This window comes from Hippichthys cyanospilos, chromosome 6 (assembly GCF_059441005.1).
Source record: "Hippichthys cyanospilos isolate Australia breed blue-spotted pipefish chromosome 6, RoL_Hcya_1.0, whole genome shotgun sequence".
In the NCBI taxonomy this organism is placed as follows: Eukaryota; Metazoa; Chordata; class Actinopteri; order Syngnathiformes; family Syngnathidae; genus Hippichthys; species Hippichthys cyanospilos.
In genome coordinates, this window is record NC_142374.1 from 22,181,537 (window position 1) to 22,195,000 (window position 13,464).

The 13,464-nt window shown below is 39.7% G+C and overlaps 1 protein-coding gene and 1 long non-coding RNA gene across 2 annotated transcripts in view; one reads left to right on the forward strand and one right to left on the reverse strand.

The window, feature by feature from the left end:
* Positions 1-13,464, reverse strand: part of kcnq1.2 (potassium voltage-gated channel, KQT-like subfamily, member 1.2) — a 136,922-nt gene that overhangs the window by 56,101 nt on the left and 67,357 nt on the right. Inside the window, exons 16-19 of the mRNA XM_088416554.1 lie at positions 6,173-6,248; positions 4,754-4,848; positions 4,221-4,261; positions 578-639 (exon numbers count right to left, since the gene is read on the reverse strand). Coding sequence (XP_088272680.1) covers positions 578-639; positions 4,221-4,261; positions 4,754-4,848; positions 6,173-6,248 — 274 coding nt within the window. The remainder of the gene's footprint in view (positions 1-577; positions 640-4,220; positions 4,262-4,753; positions 4,849-6,172; positions 6,249-13,464) is intronic.
* LOC148422796 (uncharacterized) overlaps positions 10,201-13,464 on the forward strand; it is an 18,389-nt gene continuing 15,125 nt past the window's right edge. The window contains exon 1 of the long non-coding RNA XR_015865840.1: positions 10,201-10,406. This is a non-coding gene — a long non-coding RNA (uncharacterized LOC148422796). The remainder of the gene's footprint in view (positions 10,407-13,464) is intronic.

Consider the following 13,464-nt stretch of genomic DNA (forward strand, 5'->3'; position numbering starts at 1 on the left):
AAGATTGAAATACTTATGTGGTTTTGTTTTGTTTTCATGATTTTTTTATGATAATGAGTACCAATACTTTTAATAAGTTTTAATAAGCTTATTTTAGGGCTAGGCAATAGATTGAATTAATTTGATGAACTCATTTTTATAGACACTGCTAATCTCCACTGTGGGGTCAAAACATGTATGTAAATAGGGCTATTTATGTATATAATTTTTTACAAATCATGAAGAACATGTCTCCATGTTGTCTGTTTTACAATTGTTATCGAGATTCCATCAAGTTATGCACAAGATATGGATGATAAATATAGGCTAAAAATGATTTAAAATCATTATACATTATTGTTGTCTAAACATTATCCACATGATTTATTTTTGCATAAATTAAACAAATGTTGGATTTACTACACTAATTAAAATCAGAATCATAGAAAGACTGAAATCCAAATTGATATGATTTTTTTTTTGGGCCATATCTCCCAGGCCGAGCCTGTTGTGTAAAAAATGAATAGGTGTGATGATTCAGCGTGCAAGGAACTGGTCAGCCGTGATCTGTTAGCGTGCGGAGACAAAACACAAATACCTTATCTTCCAGTCGGATCAGTCGAGCGCCAATCGTCGGGAATTCTTTATCTTCCCCTTTACCTGGTAAAAGAACGAAAAACAGTTGCATAAAAATGCATTGATAAGAACATTTTAGCCATATGAATCATTGAACGGAATAATCAGAATTTCAGTCGTGTTCCAATAATACTGTGATTTTACCTGTCTTTTAAGGTTGCGTTACGTGGTAGCATTAAGCTAGCAGATAAAGCTCGGTGTTATGTGGTATCAATAAGTTAGCAGATGTAGCTATATGATTTGTATATTTGCGTTACGTTTAAAGATGAAGCTATGAGTGTTATGTATTGGCATTAAGCTAGCAGATGAAGTTATGGGTGTTATGCGTTAGCATTGAGCTATAAGACAAAGCTATGTGAGCTATGTGTTAGCATTAAGTTAGCAGATGATGCTGTGTGTGTTCTGTGTTAGCATTAAGTTAGCAAGCAAATCTATGTTTTTTGTGTTGGCATTAAGTTAGCAGATGAAGCTATGTGTGTTGTGTTTGCATTAAGCTAGCAGATGAAGTTATGTGTGTTATGTGCACGCATTCAGCTAGCAGACGAAGTTATGTGTGTTATGTGGTAGAATTAAGATAGCAGGCAAAGATATATGTGTTGTGTTAGCATTAAGCTATCAGATGGTGCTATGTGCACTTTGTGTTAGCATTAAGCTAGCAGATGAAGTTATGTGTGTTAATTGTTCACATTAAGTTATCAAATGTAGCTACAGTATATGGTTTGTGTGTTAGCATTAAGCTAGCAGATGAAGCTATATGTGTTTGCATTAAATTAGCAGATGAAGCTACAGTATATGGTTTGTGTGTTAGCGTTAAATTAGCAGATAATCTATGTGCACTAGTTGTTAGCATTAAGATAAATCTATGCGTGTTTTGTGTTAGCATTAAGCTAGCACACAAAGCTTTGGGTTTGTCCAGTTTAATTTGTGTCTCACAGTAAATCTCAAGTCATCCATACTAATAAACATCTTGAAGCTATGATAAGCTATCAACAGCTAAGATGTGAACATGTTTGAGGAACGACTTGCTTTTGTCAAATTTCATTCTAAATATGAATTAAAAAAAAAACAAAAAAAAAAGTTGTGCTTTTATTGTGTGAGTCCTAAGCATGTGAGCGGTATGGGTCAGCCAAGGGATGTTTACAAAGCACCTGGGAACTGGACCAAAAGGAAGAAGAGGAAGGAAGCTGTGTAGCAGTTGGGGGGGGGGGGGGGGTTGCTGGCACTTGGGGGTTGGGGAAGTTTTCATTTATTTAGTTATGTTATGACAAAATTAAAATGCTCCCATTGACTGATTACATCTTGTGCTTGCATCATTTAAAAAAAATGTATTGGCAGTACAAAATCGTGTTACACTTCCGTTGCATTGCCAACAGTGCCCTCTAAAGGAGCAAAATATATCAAAATGGTTCATGAGGCTTTCCCGTCAGCACAAAATATCAATTGTTCATATACATTTTCAAAGGACATTTCACTTATTTTGACATTTTTAGCAGTAAACAACTTGTAAATGTCACATGACCAAATTCAGAAAACAGGTAAAATGTGATTGGTCGTTACCTGAGCCCTGAGCAACTGTGATCTTATTTTTTACAGCATGTAACAAAATGGCCGCCATGTGAGTAAGAACACAAGGCTTTTGCTTCTAATTCATACTCCACAAATGCAATAATAATGAAAATTAATGAATTTTTCAGCATTTTTTTTGTTTGTTTTTGTTTTATTGCCCACTTTATTATTTGCTCGATTGTGGAATGTAGTCTGCTCGGGGAAGTGCACAGAATAAGAATTTCATTTTGTGTAGTCCTGCTACGCAGATGAAAATAAAACTCTTGAATATTTATTAGTCATTTTATTGAATAGCAATGCCTGATGATATGCTATAAATTGAAGTAATGAGGCATTTGACTTTTTTTTTAACAACCACGTACTATCGTGGTTGAAACCTTGCAACGGCTGAGCAAACATTTCATCTTGTTTGGGTTTTAATTCCAAATTTCTTGGCAGGGAGCATTTGGCACTTTTTTATTAGCTTTTAGCGCCAAATAAAAGCACTCTGCAAATGTCATTTCCACACTGAAGCTGCTTCAACATTTGCCAAAGGGGCCGCGCAATCGGGAGAAGCAAATATTTGAGGACCCCCACCCTATGTAAAAATTAAAAAAAAAAAAAAAAAGGTTGTGGAGGCGGCATGGCTTCTTTAAAACTACGTTTGCTTTATTCCCCTTCAACTCCCAAGTTAGTGAGTGCAATAAAAGCAAAGATTGCTTAAAAAATTGACATTGATCGGTAAAAATATGAATATTCATGTAGGCAGGATCAAATTCTTGTGGTCTTTGATTATATAGTGCAGTGGTCCGCGAAAATAAATCACGCTCGGTTCAGATGGACTACGTGGACGCCGTAACTTTCGACGCGTTTGAAGTGCAGTCAATGAAGTTGAACGGGTGATAGGGCGACATCTACAGGACGCGATTGGTGCCGCGGGACACGAAACGTGACGCGAGACAGCCAATCCGTTTCGGGAAGGTCAAAACAGGAAATGGAAATATAGTGCCAGATTAAAAGCACACATTTTCAAATTAAGATATAACTGACCATTAAGAACTAAAACAGCAAAAAAAAAAATGCCTGTGAGTATTGTTAGCTTGTCTGTCTACATGAGTTGCTCCACCTTTTGCATTGAAATATATACACACATATGCCAGATTAAAAACATGCATTTTCAAATTAAGATATAACTGACCATTAAAAACTAAAAGAGCAAAAAAATGCCTGTGAGTATTGTTAGTTTGTCTGTCTACATGAGTTGCTCCACCTTTTGCACTCAAATATATACACACATATTTGAGCGCAAAAGGTGGAGCAACTCATGTAGACACACAAGCTAACAATACTCACGTATTGTTAGCTTGTCTGTCTACATGAGTTGCTCCACCTTTTGCACTCAAATATATACACACATATTTGAGCGCAAAAGGTGGAGCAACTCATGTAGACACACAAGCTAACAATACTCACATAAAATATACACACATATTTGAGCGCAAAAGGTGGAGCAACGCATGTAGACAGACAAGCTAACAATACTCACAGGCATGTTTATGTTTTTTATCGCATCTAAACGACTAATATTTTTGCAGCTTTCTCAGTTGTGAGCATTTTTTTTTAATATCCTGAAAATCGCATTTGAGAAAAACCTAATTGATCAGCCCATTAAGGTTGTTTTTTGAGGTGCTTTATCAATAATCTTTGACTTGACTTGTTAAAAATCGATCGTAACTATGCCTGTGTAAATTTGTAAGCATCAAAGGTTGGTCTTCAGATTTATTTTTACTCATTAAACTGCTTTTGAAAAGTCGTCAGCCAGCTGTGGAATCCGCATCCTATGATAGCCGCTAGCTACTAGCCGCTAACACCGACATGTTCTGTATTTTACAATTTTAAACAATGACGATCCAATTAATACTAAGTGATTCTTTTGGAGCGTGAAATTAGCATCTAAAATTAAAATGTGAATAACGAATATAAATCTAGAACGGTTTTGAATTGTTTTAGCAAGTTAGCAAGTTTATTAGCCTAGCATGGACTTGAGGAGTGATGGCTACCTGGGAGGAACATTCCGGGTTTTCCCAGTGTGCCGTCCAACCTAGAGGAGGGAGGGGAGAAAAAAGACAAAAATAAGTTGGGTCCAGAGCTACACACACACACACACACACACACACATGTTGGTCTATGTACTCTACAGTGGCAATAAAATGAAACATGTGGATATCAGCACCTACATATATATCATTTTTAAAAAAATGGATGGAAAACTCTCGGAGTATTCATCTCAAAGGCTTTCATGTGCACATATGGATTGCTCATTTTTTGAGGTGCATCAAGGTTTTATAATGTTGCTTGAATTTCACAAACGTGTGTGTGTGTGTGTTTTTATCCTGATGTACAAAAAAAACCTCAATTTTTGCTTTGATATAAAAAAAACTTGCAATGCTATTTTAATTGAAACGAATACATTTTACATGCTGCGGTCCGCTGAAAAAGAACTGAACAAGTGATGCCTGTATTTCATAAAAAGCATGACAACAGCTAAAAAAAAAACACTTTGAGGCTTTTTTGTTTTTTTTTGTGGCCGCACCTCCTCTGCAACTCCTTGATGCGCACCATCATGTTGAGATGACCTTGCGAGTACTGCTCGATCACATCCCGCACATCGTAGGGCTTACGCGCTTGCTGTGGATGACAAATAACCGTGCGTTTCAATCACACACACATACACATATTTACGCACATATGCGGACATGCTACAAAAGCCATTGTCAACCCTTTGCTCTGTCCCTCAAAAACATGCCCAACCCCCACGGGTGCAGAGGGTTCATTGTTAACTCGCTATGTGTGTGCGCATGAAGTGACAAGTGCATGGTAGTGTAGAAAGCAATCGCATTAGGGTCCTTTCACATCTTTGTTTGGTGTGACGTGGATACAAGCGCCGTCAGAAAGAACCCGGTGAACTCTTTAGGCTGCAGCTGAGATCACTTATAAGGGCCCTAATTGAAAACACACACACACACACGCACACCACTCGCTAAACAACACACAACAAGCCGCACTCATCATAATGTGTTTGCATGAGTTAATGTGTGTCGTACAAGACGTTCGTTTTTGCCTGGCATGGCTGCTTTAGAGTGCCTCGTTGTTGTGAAGCAGCATAGAAGTGTGTATGTGTGTGTGTGTGTGTGTGGGGGGGGGGGATTTTCATATCTTTGTAAGTTTGATTTGACAGCCAGGGTGTGCATAGGAGCTACGGCCTGGTGCGGTCGCTTTAGAGTGCCTCGTTGTCAGCCATGAGTGTGAAAAAAAAAGATAGGTCGTGCCTATTATAGGTCGTGCCTATTATAGACCATACCAAGAAAAATTTTACAGAAAATTTACATCGCTAGACGCATTTACCGGGCAGTGACTATGGGAAAAGATCTATTTTTTTTTAGCTTGTTGGCCCAGAAGTTAAATGAGTCTTGACCTTTCAACCCACTTTAATTTTGTCAAGTGGCCGCACGTTGTAAGGTAGCCAGACAATGCTTCAAAATAAAATGTGGGATATCCATGCATGAAACGAACGGCACCGGATGCTTTTATTTTGAAGTTACTCCCGGAAGCACAGTTGTGACAACCATCTACTATCTTTACCTTACAGCAAGTAAAAACACTTTTTTTCCCCTTGATCGATGTTCTTTGTTTCCAAAACAAACATGGCGGACGAAGTTGTCGAAAATGTTCGTAAGTGTAGATAAAAAAGGAGATGAACGCGTCGTTTTTTGACGTCAAAATATCATTTGATTTGAAAGTATGCATCAGTGTCGTAAAGTATGCGTCTAGGACGCAGGGACGCAGGCAAACAAGAGCATTGTGTCTTTATACGCATAAATAAACACCACACTCAGAGATTCATAGGCAAGCAGCCAATGGATTCTCTCAGGACTCCCCTCATTCTTTTTCCTCTGTAATGCAACACGACGCAAAACATACGCGCTTACGGTCCCTCTCACGTTTCACTTACCTGAAACTTTTTGCGGGCCACAAAGTATTGCATGCGACGCAAAACTTTCACTGCGGACCTCTGCGCGTGAGACAACCTGTGACACACAAACCAATACGATAGTCAAGTATTCTATATTTAAAATGCAAATCCCAATGTATTACTTGTTATCAGCTCCAAATATAAATATATATATATATATATATATATATATATATATAGTACAAAAATAGCAGAATCATTTCAATTTGAAAAACAACCCCTCCCAAATGGAGGCAACGAGAAGAAAAACAGGCCAGGTTTGCATGTCCCTTGCTCTCAGAGCAGCACATCTGTGTCAACACAAAGGCAAAAAAAAAAAAAAAAAAAGAATGAAAGAAAAGCCCACTGGTATGGAGCTAAATGTTGGAGCAGAAACCGCTAGATGCAAACAACACTCTCTCTCTCACACACACACACACACTCGCACGGTGTACGGCATGCACTTGTGTGTTTGTTTTCTCTCGGAGGCGCACGTCCATGTGAAGCCAGAGTGCGACAGCTGCATGTTTGCGTGATTTGTGCAGCCCGTGAGAGTAAATAGAAGGCCGGGATGGAACATTTTGTCGAGCGTGCGGCTTTTGCGCTCATCCCCATCGTTCCGAAGCCAGCACAGCGAGTACGACGCTTCCAATCGTATTAGTCGTCAAATTGGCACGCGAAGGGGAGGAACTCTTACGGCTGGGTTACACCCTCACGCAAAATCACCATTGACACCGATTTTTATGGGAGATCCAGCGGCGTAGAGAGTAAGAGATAAATGACTGGCTTTGGTGCTGATAGCCTGACAGTTGCCGTTCATACTGATCACTTTTGAACAAACCAGGCTGAGTCAAATGTGTTATGCGGTCGTCACTTTGTTTCATTGACATGGGGAGCGAGTTGTTTATATTTATGGAAACTAAGAGTGTCATCTACGGTAGAGGAGCGAGAAAATATCAACAGTGGTTCACCAGGCTTCATTTTCTCATCACGACTACGTGTGACGGGAAACGAAGCCTCATGAAGCACTTGTAGTTTTCTACTCCCTAGATGTAGCTCTTTAAAGATTTAAAGAGAAACACTAATTTATTAAATTAAACGTATTACATTTATGAAATTTCACTTACATGTTTACATCAAGAGTGCCATCTAGAAGAGCAAATTTAAAAAATAAAAAAATAAAAATAATGCACGAGGCCTCATTTTCTTTCCCGTTACTGCTGCATATGTCATTTATAATTTATATACAATTTCCATTGCACAAGCCTTCATCCAAGATCCCCATCTTGAGGAATTAAAAAAAAAAACAACCCAAAAGTGCTTCATGAAGCTTCGTTCTCCCATCACTAGTTAAATGATGCAGTGAAAATTGATAGTTTTCCGTTTCATCACTGTGTAAAAATCAGAATACCATCAAGAGGAGTAAAAACCAAGCATGTCACCTAAAGGAGCAAAAAAATATCGAAAGTGGTTCTCATCATTTTCTCATCATCTTGTGATAGGAAATGAAGCTTCGTGAAGCTCCTTGTTTAAAGATAAAGCCTAATACAATTGTATTCCATCACCATTTAAACGATGCCGTGGAAATGCAATCCTTTTCCATTGCATCACTGTTTATCCTTAAACCCAGAATACCAAATATCTAGAGTAAAAAACAAGTGCTTCATGAGGCTTCATTTTCCCACCACTAAAATTGAAAATAATACATTTCCATTGCATCTTTAAACAAGAGTTTCATCGAAAAATGAAAAATAAAAAACGGTTCACTCTGCTTCATTTTCTGATAAAAAGTTGTGATGGGAAATGAAGCCTCATGAAGCACTTGTGATTTTTTTTCTTTCGAGAAGATGATCTTGGTTTAAACATCATACGCTGGAAACGTATTCAATTTCCACCGCGTGTGCCATCTAGAGGAGCAAAAACAAAGTGCTTCATGAGGCTTCATTTATGATTTATATACACTTCCTATTTGCATCACAGTTCTTATTTCTTGATGCTGTAAATCTGCAAGCTTTTTGTCCAATGGCGTTATCCCGGTTTGGGATAATGATAAAAACTTGATCCATTCCTTTCTCTTTGACTGGAGCAGGAGTTAGCGCCGCGAGCTCGCTCGGCGTTACACTCCACTTGAGCGGGCCTCAAACACTAATTGAATGACTCCATTCTTGTGTGCGAGCCTATGCTTTTGTATGCTGGGGGGTGGGGCGGGGGGGGGGGGGGGGGGGGGGGGGCTAATCCATGTTGCACTCTAGCTATGCCCCAACCGAAGCGGACACACCCACCCGCACCCTCCCACTACCCAAACAAGAGTCTTTGTGGAGTCAACAAGTCGCTCTGAGGTCTTAATTAAGCAACAAAAAAAGACTTGCGAGACAATGCTTTGACATGAGAGCAGAAAACGTTGACATCAAAGTGTGGGTGCGCGCTGCTGATGTTTTTTTTTTTTTTCCTGCCCTTGCTACATAGGGGGAAATGCGCACAAACAATAGCAAACATGAAAAGAATGAGGCCATTTTCTACTTTTGGGGGGTGGCTTATCTTTTTCCTCCAGTGGATCAATTGGGGCAGAAAACACGTGAAGAAATCCCTCTTGAAATTTGATACCAAAACTAGTACCGTAATTCTCTAAATATAAAATGCACCTGTGTAATATAAGATGCACCCTTAATTTGGGAGGCAAATTCTATTAACCGTGTATAAGACGCACAAACACTTGGGCAACATTTGCATGTCAAGCGCGTTTCAAATTTCCCACATTGTGAGTGGTCAGTGAACGCTTCGCCAGGTCCAAGCAGTTGTTTTTCCTTTTCCTCGCTTTACTGTCTTAAATACCCAAAGTTGGCAAGCAGCCGTGTTCCACCAAGTTTATGAAATATTAATAAACGAATCAAATGTGTTTTGTGTTTTCTAACAAGTCCGCTCGTGATTCCACCAGATGGAGACGTCATAACTTTTACATGACCCTTTATTTTAGTAATATTCCTGTGTTTGAACAAGAATAGACTCGGACGTTGGTTCAGTCCGCTCGCTTCTTTTTTTCGTAAAATAATGCCGAAACAATCACAGCTAACACGAGCTGCTGTCAGCTGCAAAAGGTACTGGCTGCTAAAAGCCAAGTGACGTTTGCCGTCTAGCTTGTCCCGTTAAGGTAATTATTGTAAAAATACGGCGGTTCTAAAAATGCATATTTGTGCGTCAAAACTTGACAAATCAATCATCTTCGAATGGCGTCCAATAGAAAAGAAACTCAAATTTTTAAGTTACCGTTTATTGGATGCACCCATACTTTTGGCCTTCATTTTTGGTAAAAAAAAAGTTAAAAAAGTTAAAGTTAAAAAAAAAATGACCATAAAACAGATTTTCCGTATGGATTTTTTCGAACCTTATTTACGGTAACTTGATTAATTGAACAACTGTTATCCTTAACTTCTGCTTTAAAAATTAGTAACTAGTGTCTATGTAATAAAACAGTGAGCTTGCATAGACCAAATCAAATTGGTGGCGCTCACAACAGCGCAAACCACCTTTTTTTTTTGTCAAACACTCCCTCTCATAACAAGCGCCAGTGACAAAAATAGAGGCCGGAAGGTGTCCCGGTTTGTCCAGCGTGACTCCACAGATGAAGGAAGCGGGCCGTAACACGCCAACAAACGCATCATGTGACTTTAATACACTTCCCCTTTGTCCGCTGCTGTTTGGGCTGCTCCCAGCTGGATGAGCCGTGGATTAAAGGCCACTTCCTTCGCTCTTAATCAACTGCAAGTTGCTGCGAGTCAAGAGGCGGCCTTGTCCATCCCCCCCACCCCCATCAAAACTCACAAACCCCCGTTTGGCGGGAAATGCTGAAATATCCCGCGCTCGGAATATCTTTGAAGTCAAGCGGCCTTACATCAGCGTACTAGTAGTCACACCGCTGGAGATAAGCTTTATGGCCTGCGCTTTGGTCATCAAAGCGTTGCGCTCTCCTTCTGTTCCGCCCCAAAACAGACATCCCTTTATCACATCTCGCAGGGATAAGATGACTGCGCTCTTTCAGAGATGTTTGATCTCCAAAAGTCGCGGCGTGCCAGAAGGCCGGCGTGCTATGAATTATAACAACGTGCAGCCAGCGTAGTAAACGGCGGAACCGCCGCCGGTTCCCACTCGCGCTCGGACTAGCGTGCTTTTCGTAGTCGAGGGCGGAGCTAGTTCAACGCCGAGCGCCGGCCTGTTTTCACCATCCGGAGACATGAGGGTAAATCTTTGCTTCAAGTGCGGCGATTCTCAGTCGTTTTTCTATGATATACTGTGCCTCTTGTGAAATATTTTACCAGCCAAGTACCGCTTAACCAGCGTAAAGATGAAAACGTGAAAAAGTGATTTCTCTACACGTATTTTATCCGGGCAGGTATTTTCATTTTCGGGCGTATTCTTATTTTCGAGAATTACCATAACAGGAAGGTGATATCAGTCGGTTGTTAACAGGCAGTTAAGGCATTATTTTCAATAAAAGAAGCGAGCGGGCTGAACCGACGTCCGAGTCCATCTTCGTTCGCTCGCAGGAATATTACTAGAGAATTTTTTTAGATGAAAACAAAACATGTTTTAAGTGATTTCTCTACATGTATTTTATCCGGGCAGGTATTTTCATTTCCGGGCGTATTCTTATTTTTGAGAATTACCATAACAGGAAGAGATGCAAGGTGATATCAGTCGATTGTTAACAGGCAGTTAAGGTATTATTTTCAATAAAAGAAGAGAGCGGGCTGAACCGATGTCCGAGTCCATCCTCGTTCGCTCGCAGGAATATTACGAATTTTTTTTAGATGAAAACAAAAAACATGTTGGCTATATACACTCATTTCAACTCATGTTCAACTTGATCAATAAATGGGCAAAATCAAAAGGCTAATCAATTTTAAAACGATTCAATGCTAAATCATGCAAATCCACATAAAATCTAAAATGAAGGTGGAAAATGTATTTCAAATGAGCCATCAAAACAGCCCAGCAAAAAGCTGCTCCATGTTCCAATTGATTTGCTCCTAATTCGAAAAGAGCGAAACTTTTCCTTCGCGGCGTTAAAAAAAGCATTTCATTTGATTTGCTGAGACCTGGGGGGGGGGGCATGTTCTGCATTGTTCATTGACAGTTGCACACCTCAAACGTGTCATTACAACTTTGTACTTCTAAAGAATGCCACAGATGAGACGCTGGACGCGGCGTCGCCCGTGAGACGCGCCCCGTCTGTGTTTGTGACGAATGTTTAATGACCATGCTTCATGTCACGCCCTGTTATTATCGGCAGGGATCAGAGACGCTTCGTTCCCCGCCGCGCCAGCAGACACAAACGCATGATAATACATCGGGTTTTCAAAGTGTCCAAAATTGACAATAGTTCCAATTTTGAATGGCAGTAAATGAGCCCGACATGGGTTAAATTTGACACCTATAGGGTGTACCTCTTAACCTCCTATTGGCAAGCATTTAGAAGGCATGGCTGCGTGCCATATTGAAAGTCGTCATGTTTTTAGCCTCCTAGTGTTTTTTGTTGTTGTTTTTGTATACTGTTCTTTTTATATCACACATCAAAAAGCCCAAGTTGGGTCAAAATTCCCCCCAGGTCTTAAGTAAGCTTTAATCTGTTAAAAATGCATCGGAACAGCATAATATAAGCAATAATATATATATATATATATATATATATATATATATATATATATATTATATATATATATATATATATATATATATATATATATATATATATCACTACAAACAAAATAAAAGAAGGCAATGTTTTGAAGTTCCCGCAAGACAATTCAGCGATAAGTTCCTTTGTGTTCCAATTATTTTGCTCTTAATTAGAAAAGAAACCTGTACTTTTCCTGTAGCTACATTAAAAAAAAAAGTTAAAAATTAAATTTGATCTAAAATGTTAAAAAAATATATTTTTGTTGTTGCTTGAACTACTTTTTTGTTAAAAGAAATACAACAACAACAGCATGTGACATCCATGACTGACAATATCCCTGCCAGCCCAGCAGCCTGGAAACCTTAGAAGAGCTTTTGCTCATAATTGGAAGCATTGCTTGGACTTGATGAAGCCAAGAGTAATGCGCTGGCGGACCACGCCTAAAAAACACATCGCAAGTGCTCCTGGAACAATGTGACCACTGTACGCCGGCCAGAAAATCAGAACTGACACCTGTGCCGCACCGTTTGTGAGATAGACCCCCTTTGTCCGACATTTTCGCCGTCTCTGGGCTTCCGTGTTATGGAACCGAAAAGTATTCCGCTCCTTGACGGGCGGTTGAACAAGCTCATTTGGGACACAGGACACCCTCCATTTTTTTTTTTTTTTTAAAGAAATAATGGAAACAGAGTTCAAAACTGCGGTTGTTTTCAGTTATGGCGTTTCTCAATCAAGTGTAAAAAGAAGTTAATCTTAGAAATGATCCATCATGTCATTAATTGACAGTATGGGCTAACATAGATCATTTATCAGATAGTATATAAGATTTTAACAGGGTTTCTTCAAGGAAAATCTCATGAATGCTGTGTGACTTTTCCTTTTCAATTTGAAAACAAATTAATTGGAACATGAAGCAATTTATTGCTCAACTATGTGAATGCATACAAGTAACTATATGGGTTGTCAAGACTATACCGATACACAAAAGGATGCACCTCTTTTTAAAATAAACAAATAAACAAAACTTATTTCAGGCTTTGTTGATAGTGGCAAGTTGTTTTGTTAAGTCATTTTATTGGATCTGGGACCAAAGCGCCCACAGCCATGTGTTTGAGGACCGCTTTCTAGCGTGTCTGGGTACCCGTGATCATAAAGGAGGAGGAGGATGAAGGCGATTTGGTTCCTTCTTCTGGGCCGCATGGGGGAGGAATTGGAAGGATTTATCATTCATGGCCTAATAGGATTTGTTGCTGTTTAGTAGGATTAGGCATGTTGGAGAAAGAATCTATTTATTGCTGCCAGTCGGTGAAGGGAGGGGGGGGGGGGGGGGGGGGGGCACGCATGGAGAGAATTTTTTTTTTTTTTTTTTCATAGCCTGGACCTGTTAATTTGTCCCTCTTCCCTGCCCGAGTAAATTTTCTCGGATAACTTCTGACATTACGGTCCCCACAGCCGCCATTTTGGATTAAAATTGCCGTTTCTCTTTCATAGAGCCACAATAATCCAAGCACATGCTCAGTCATGCCAACACGCATGGGCGGCCATTCTGGGGGGGGGGGGCACTTGTTGTGGTGACCGTGTTCGATGAGTGCCAACTCACAGGCGAGCATTTATCTCA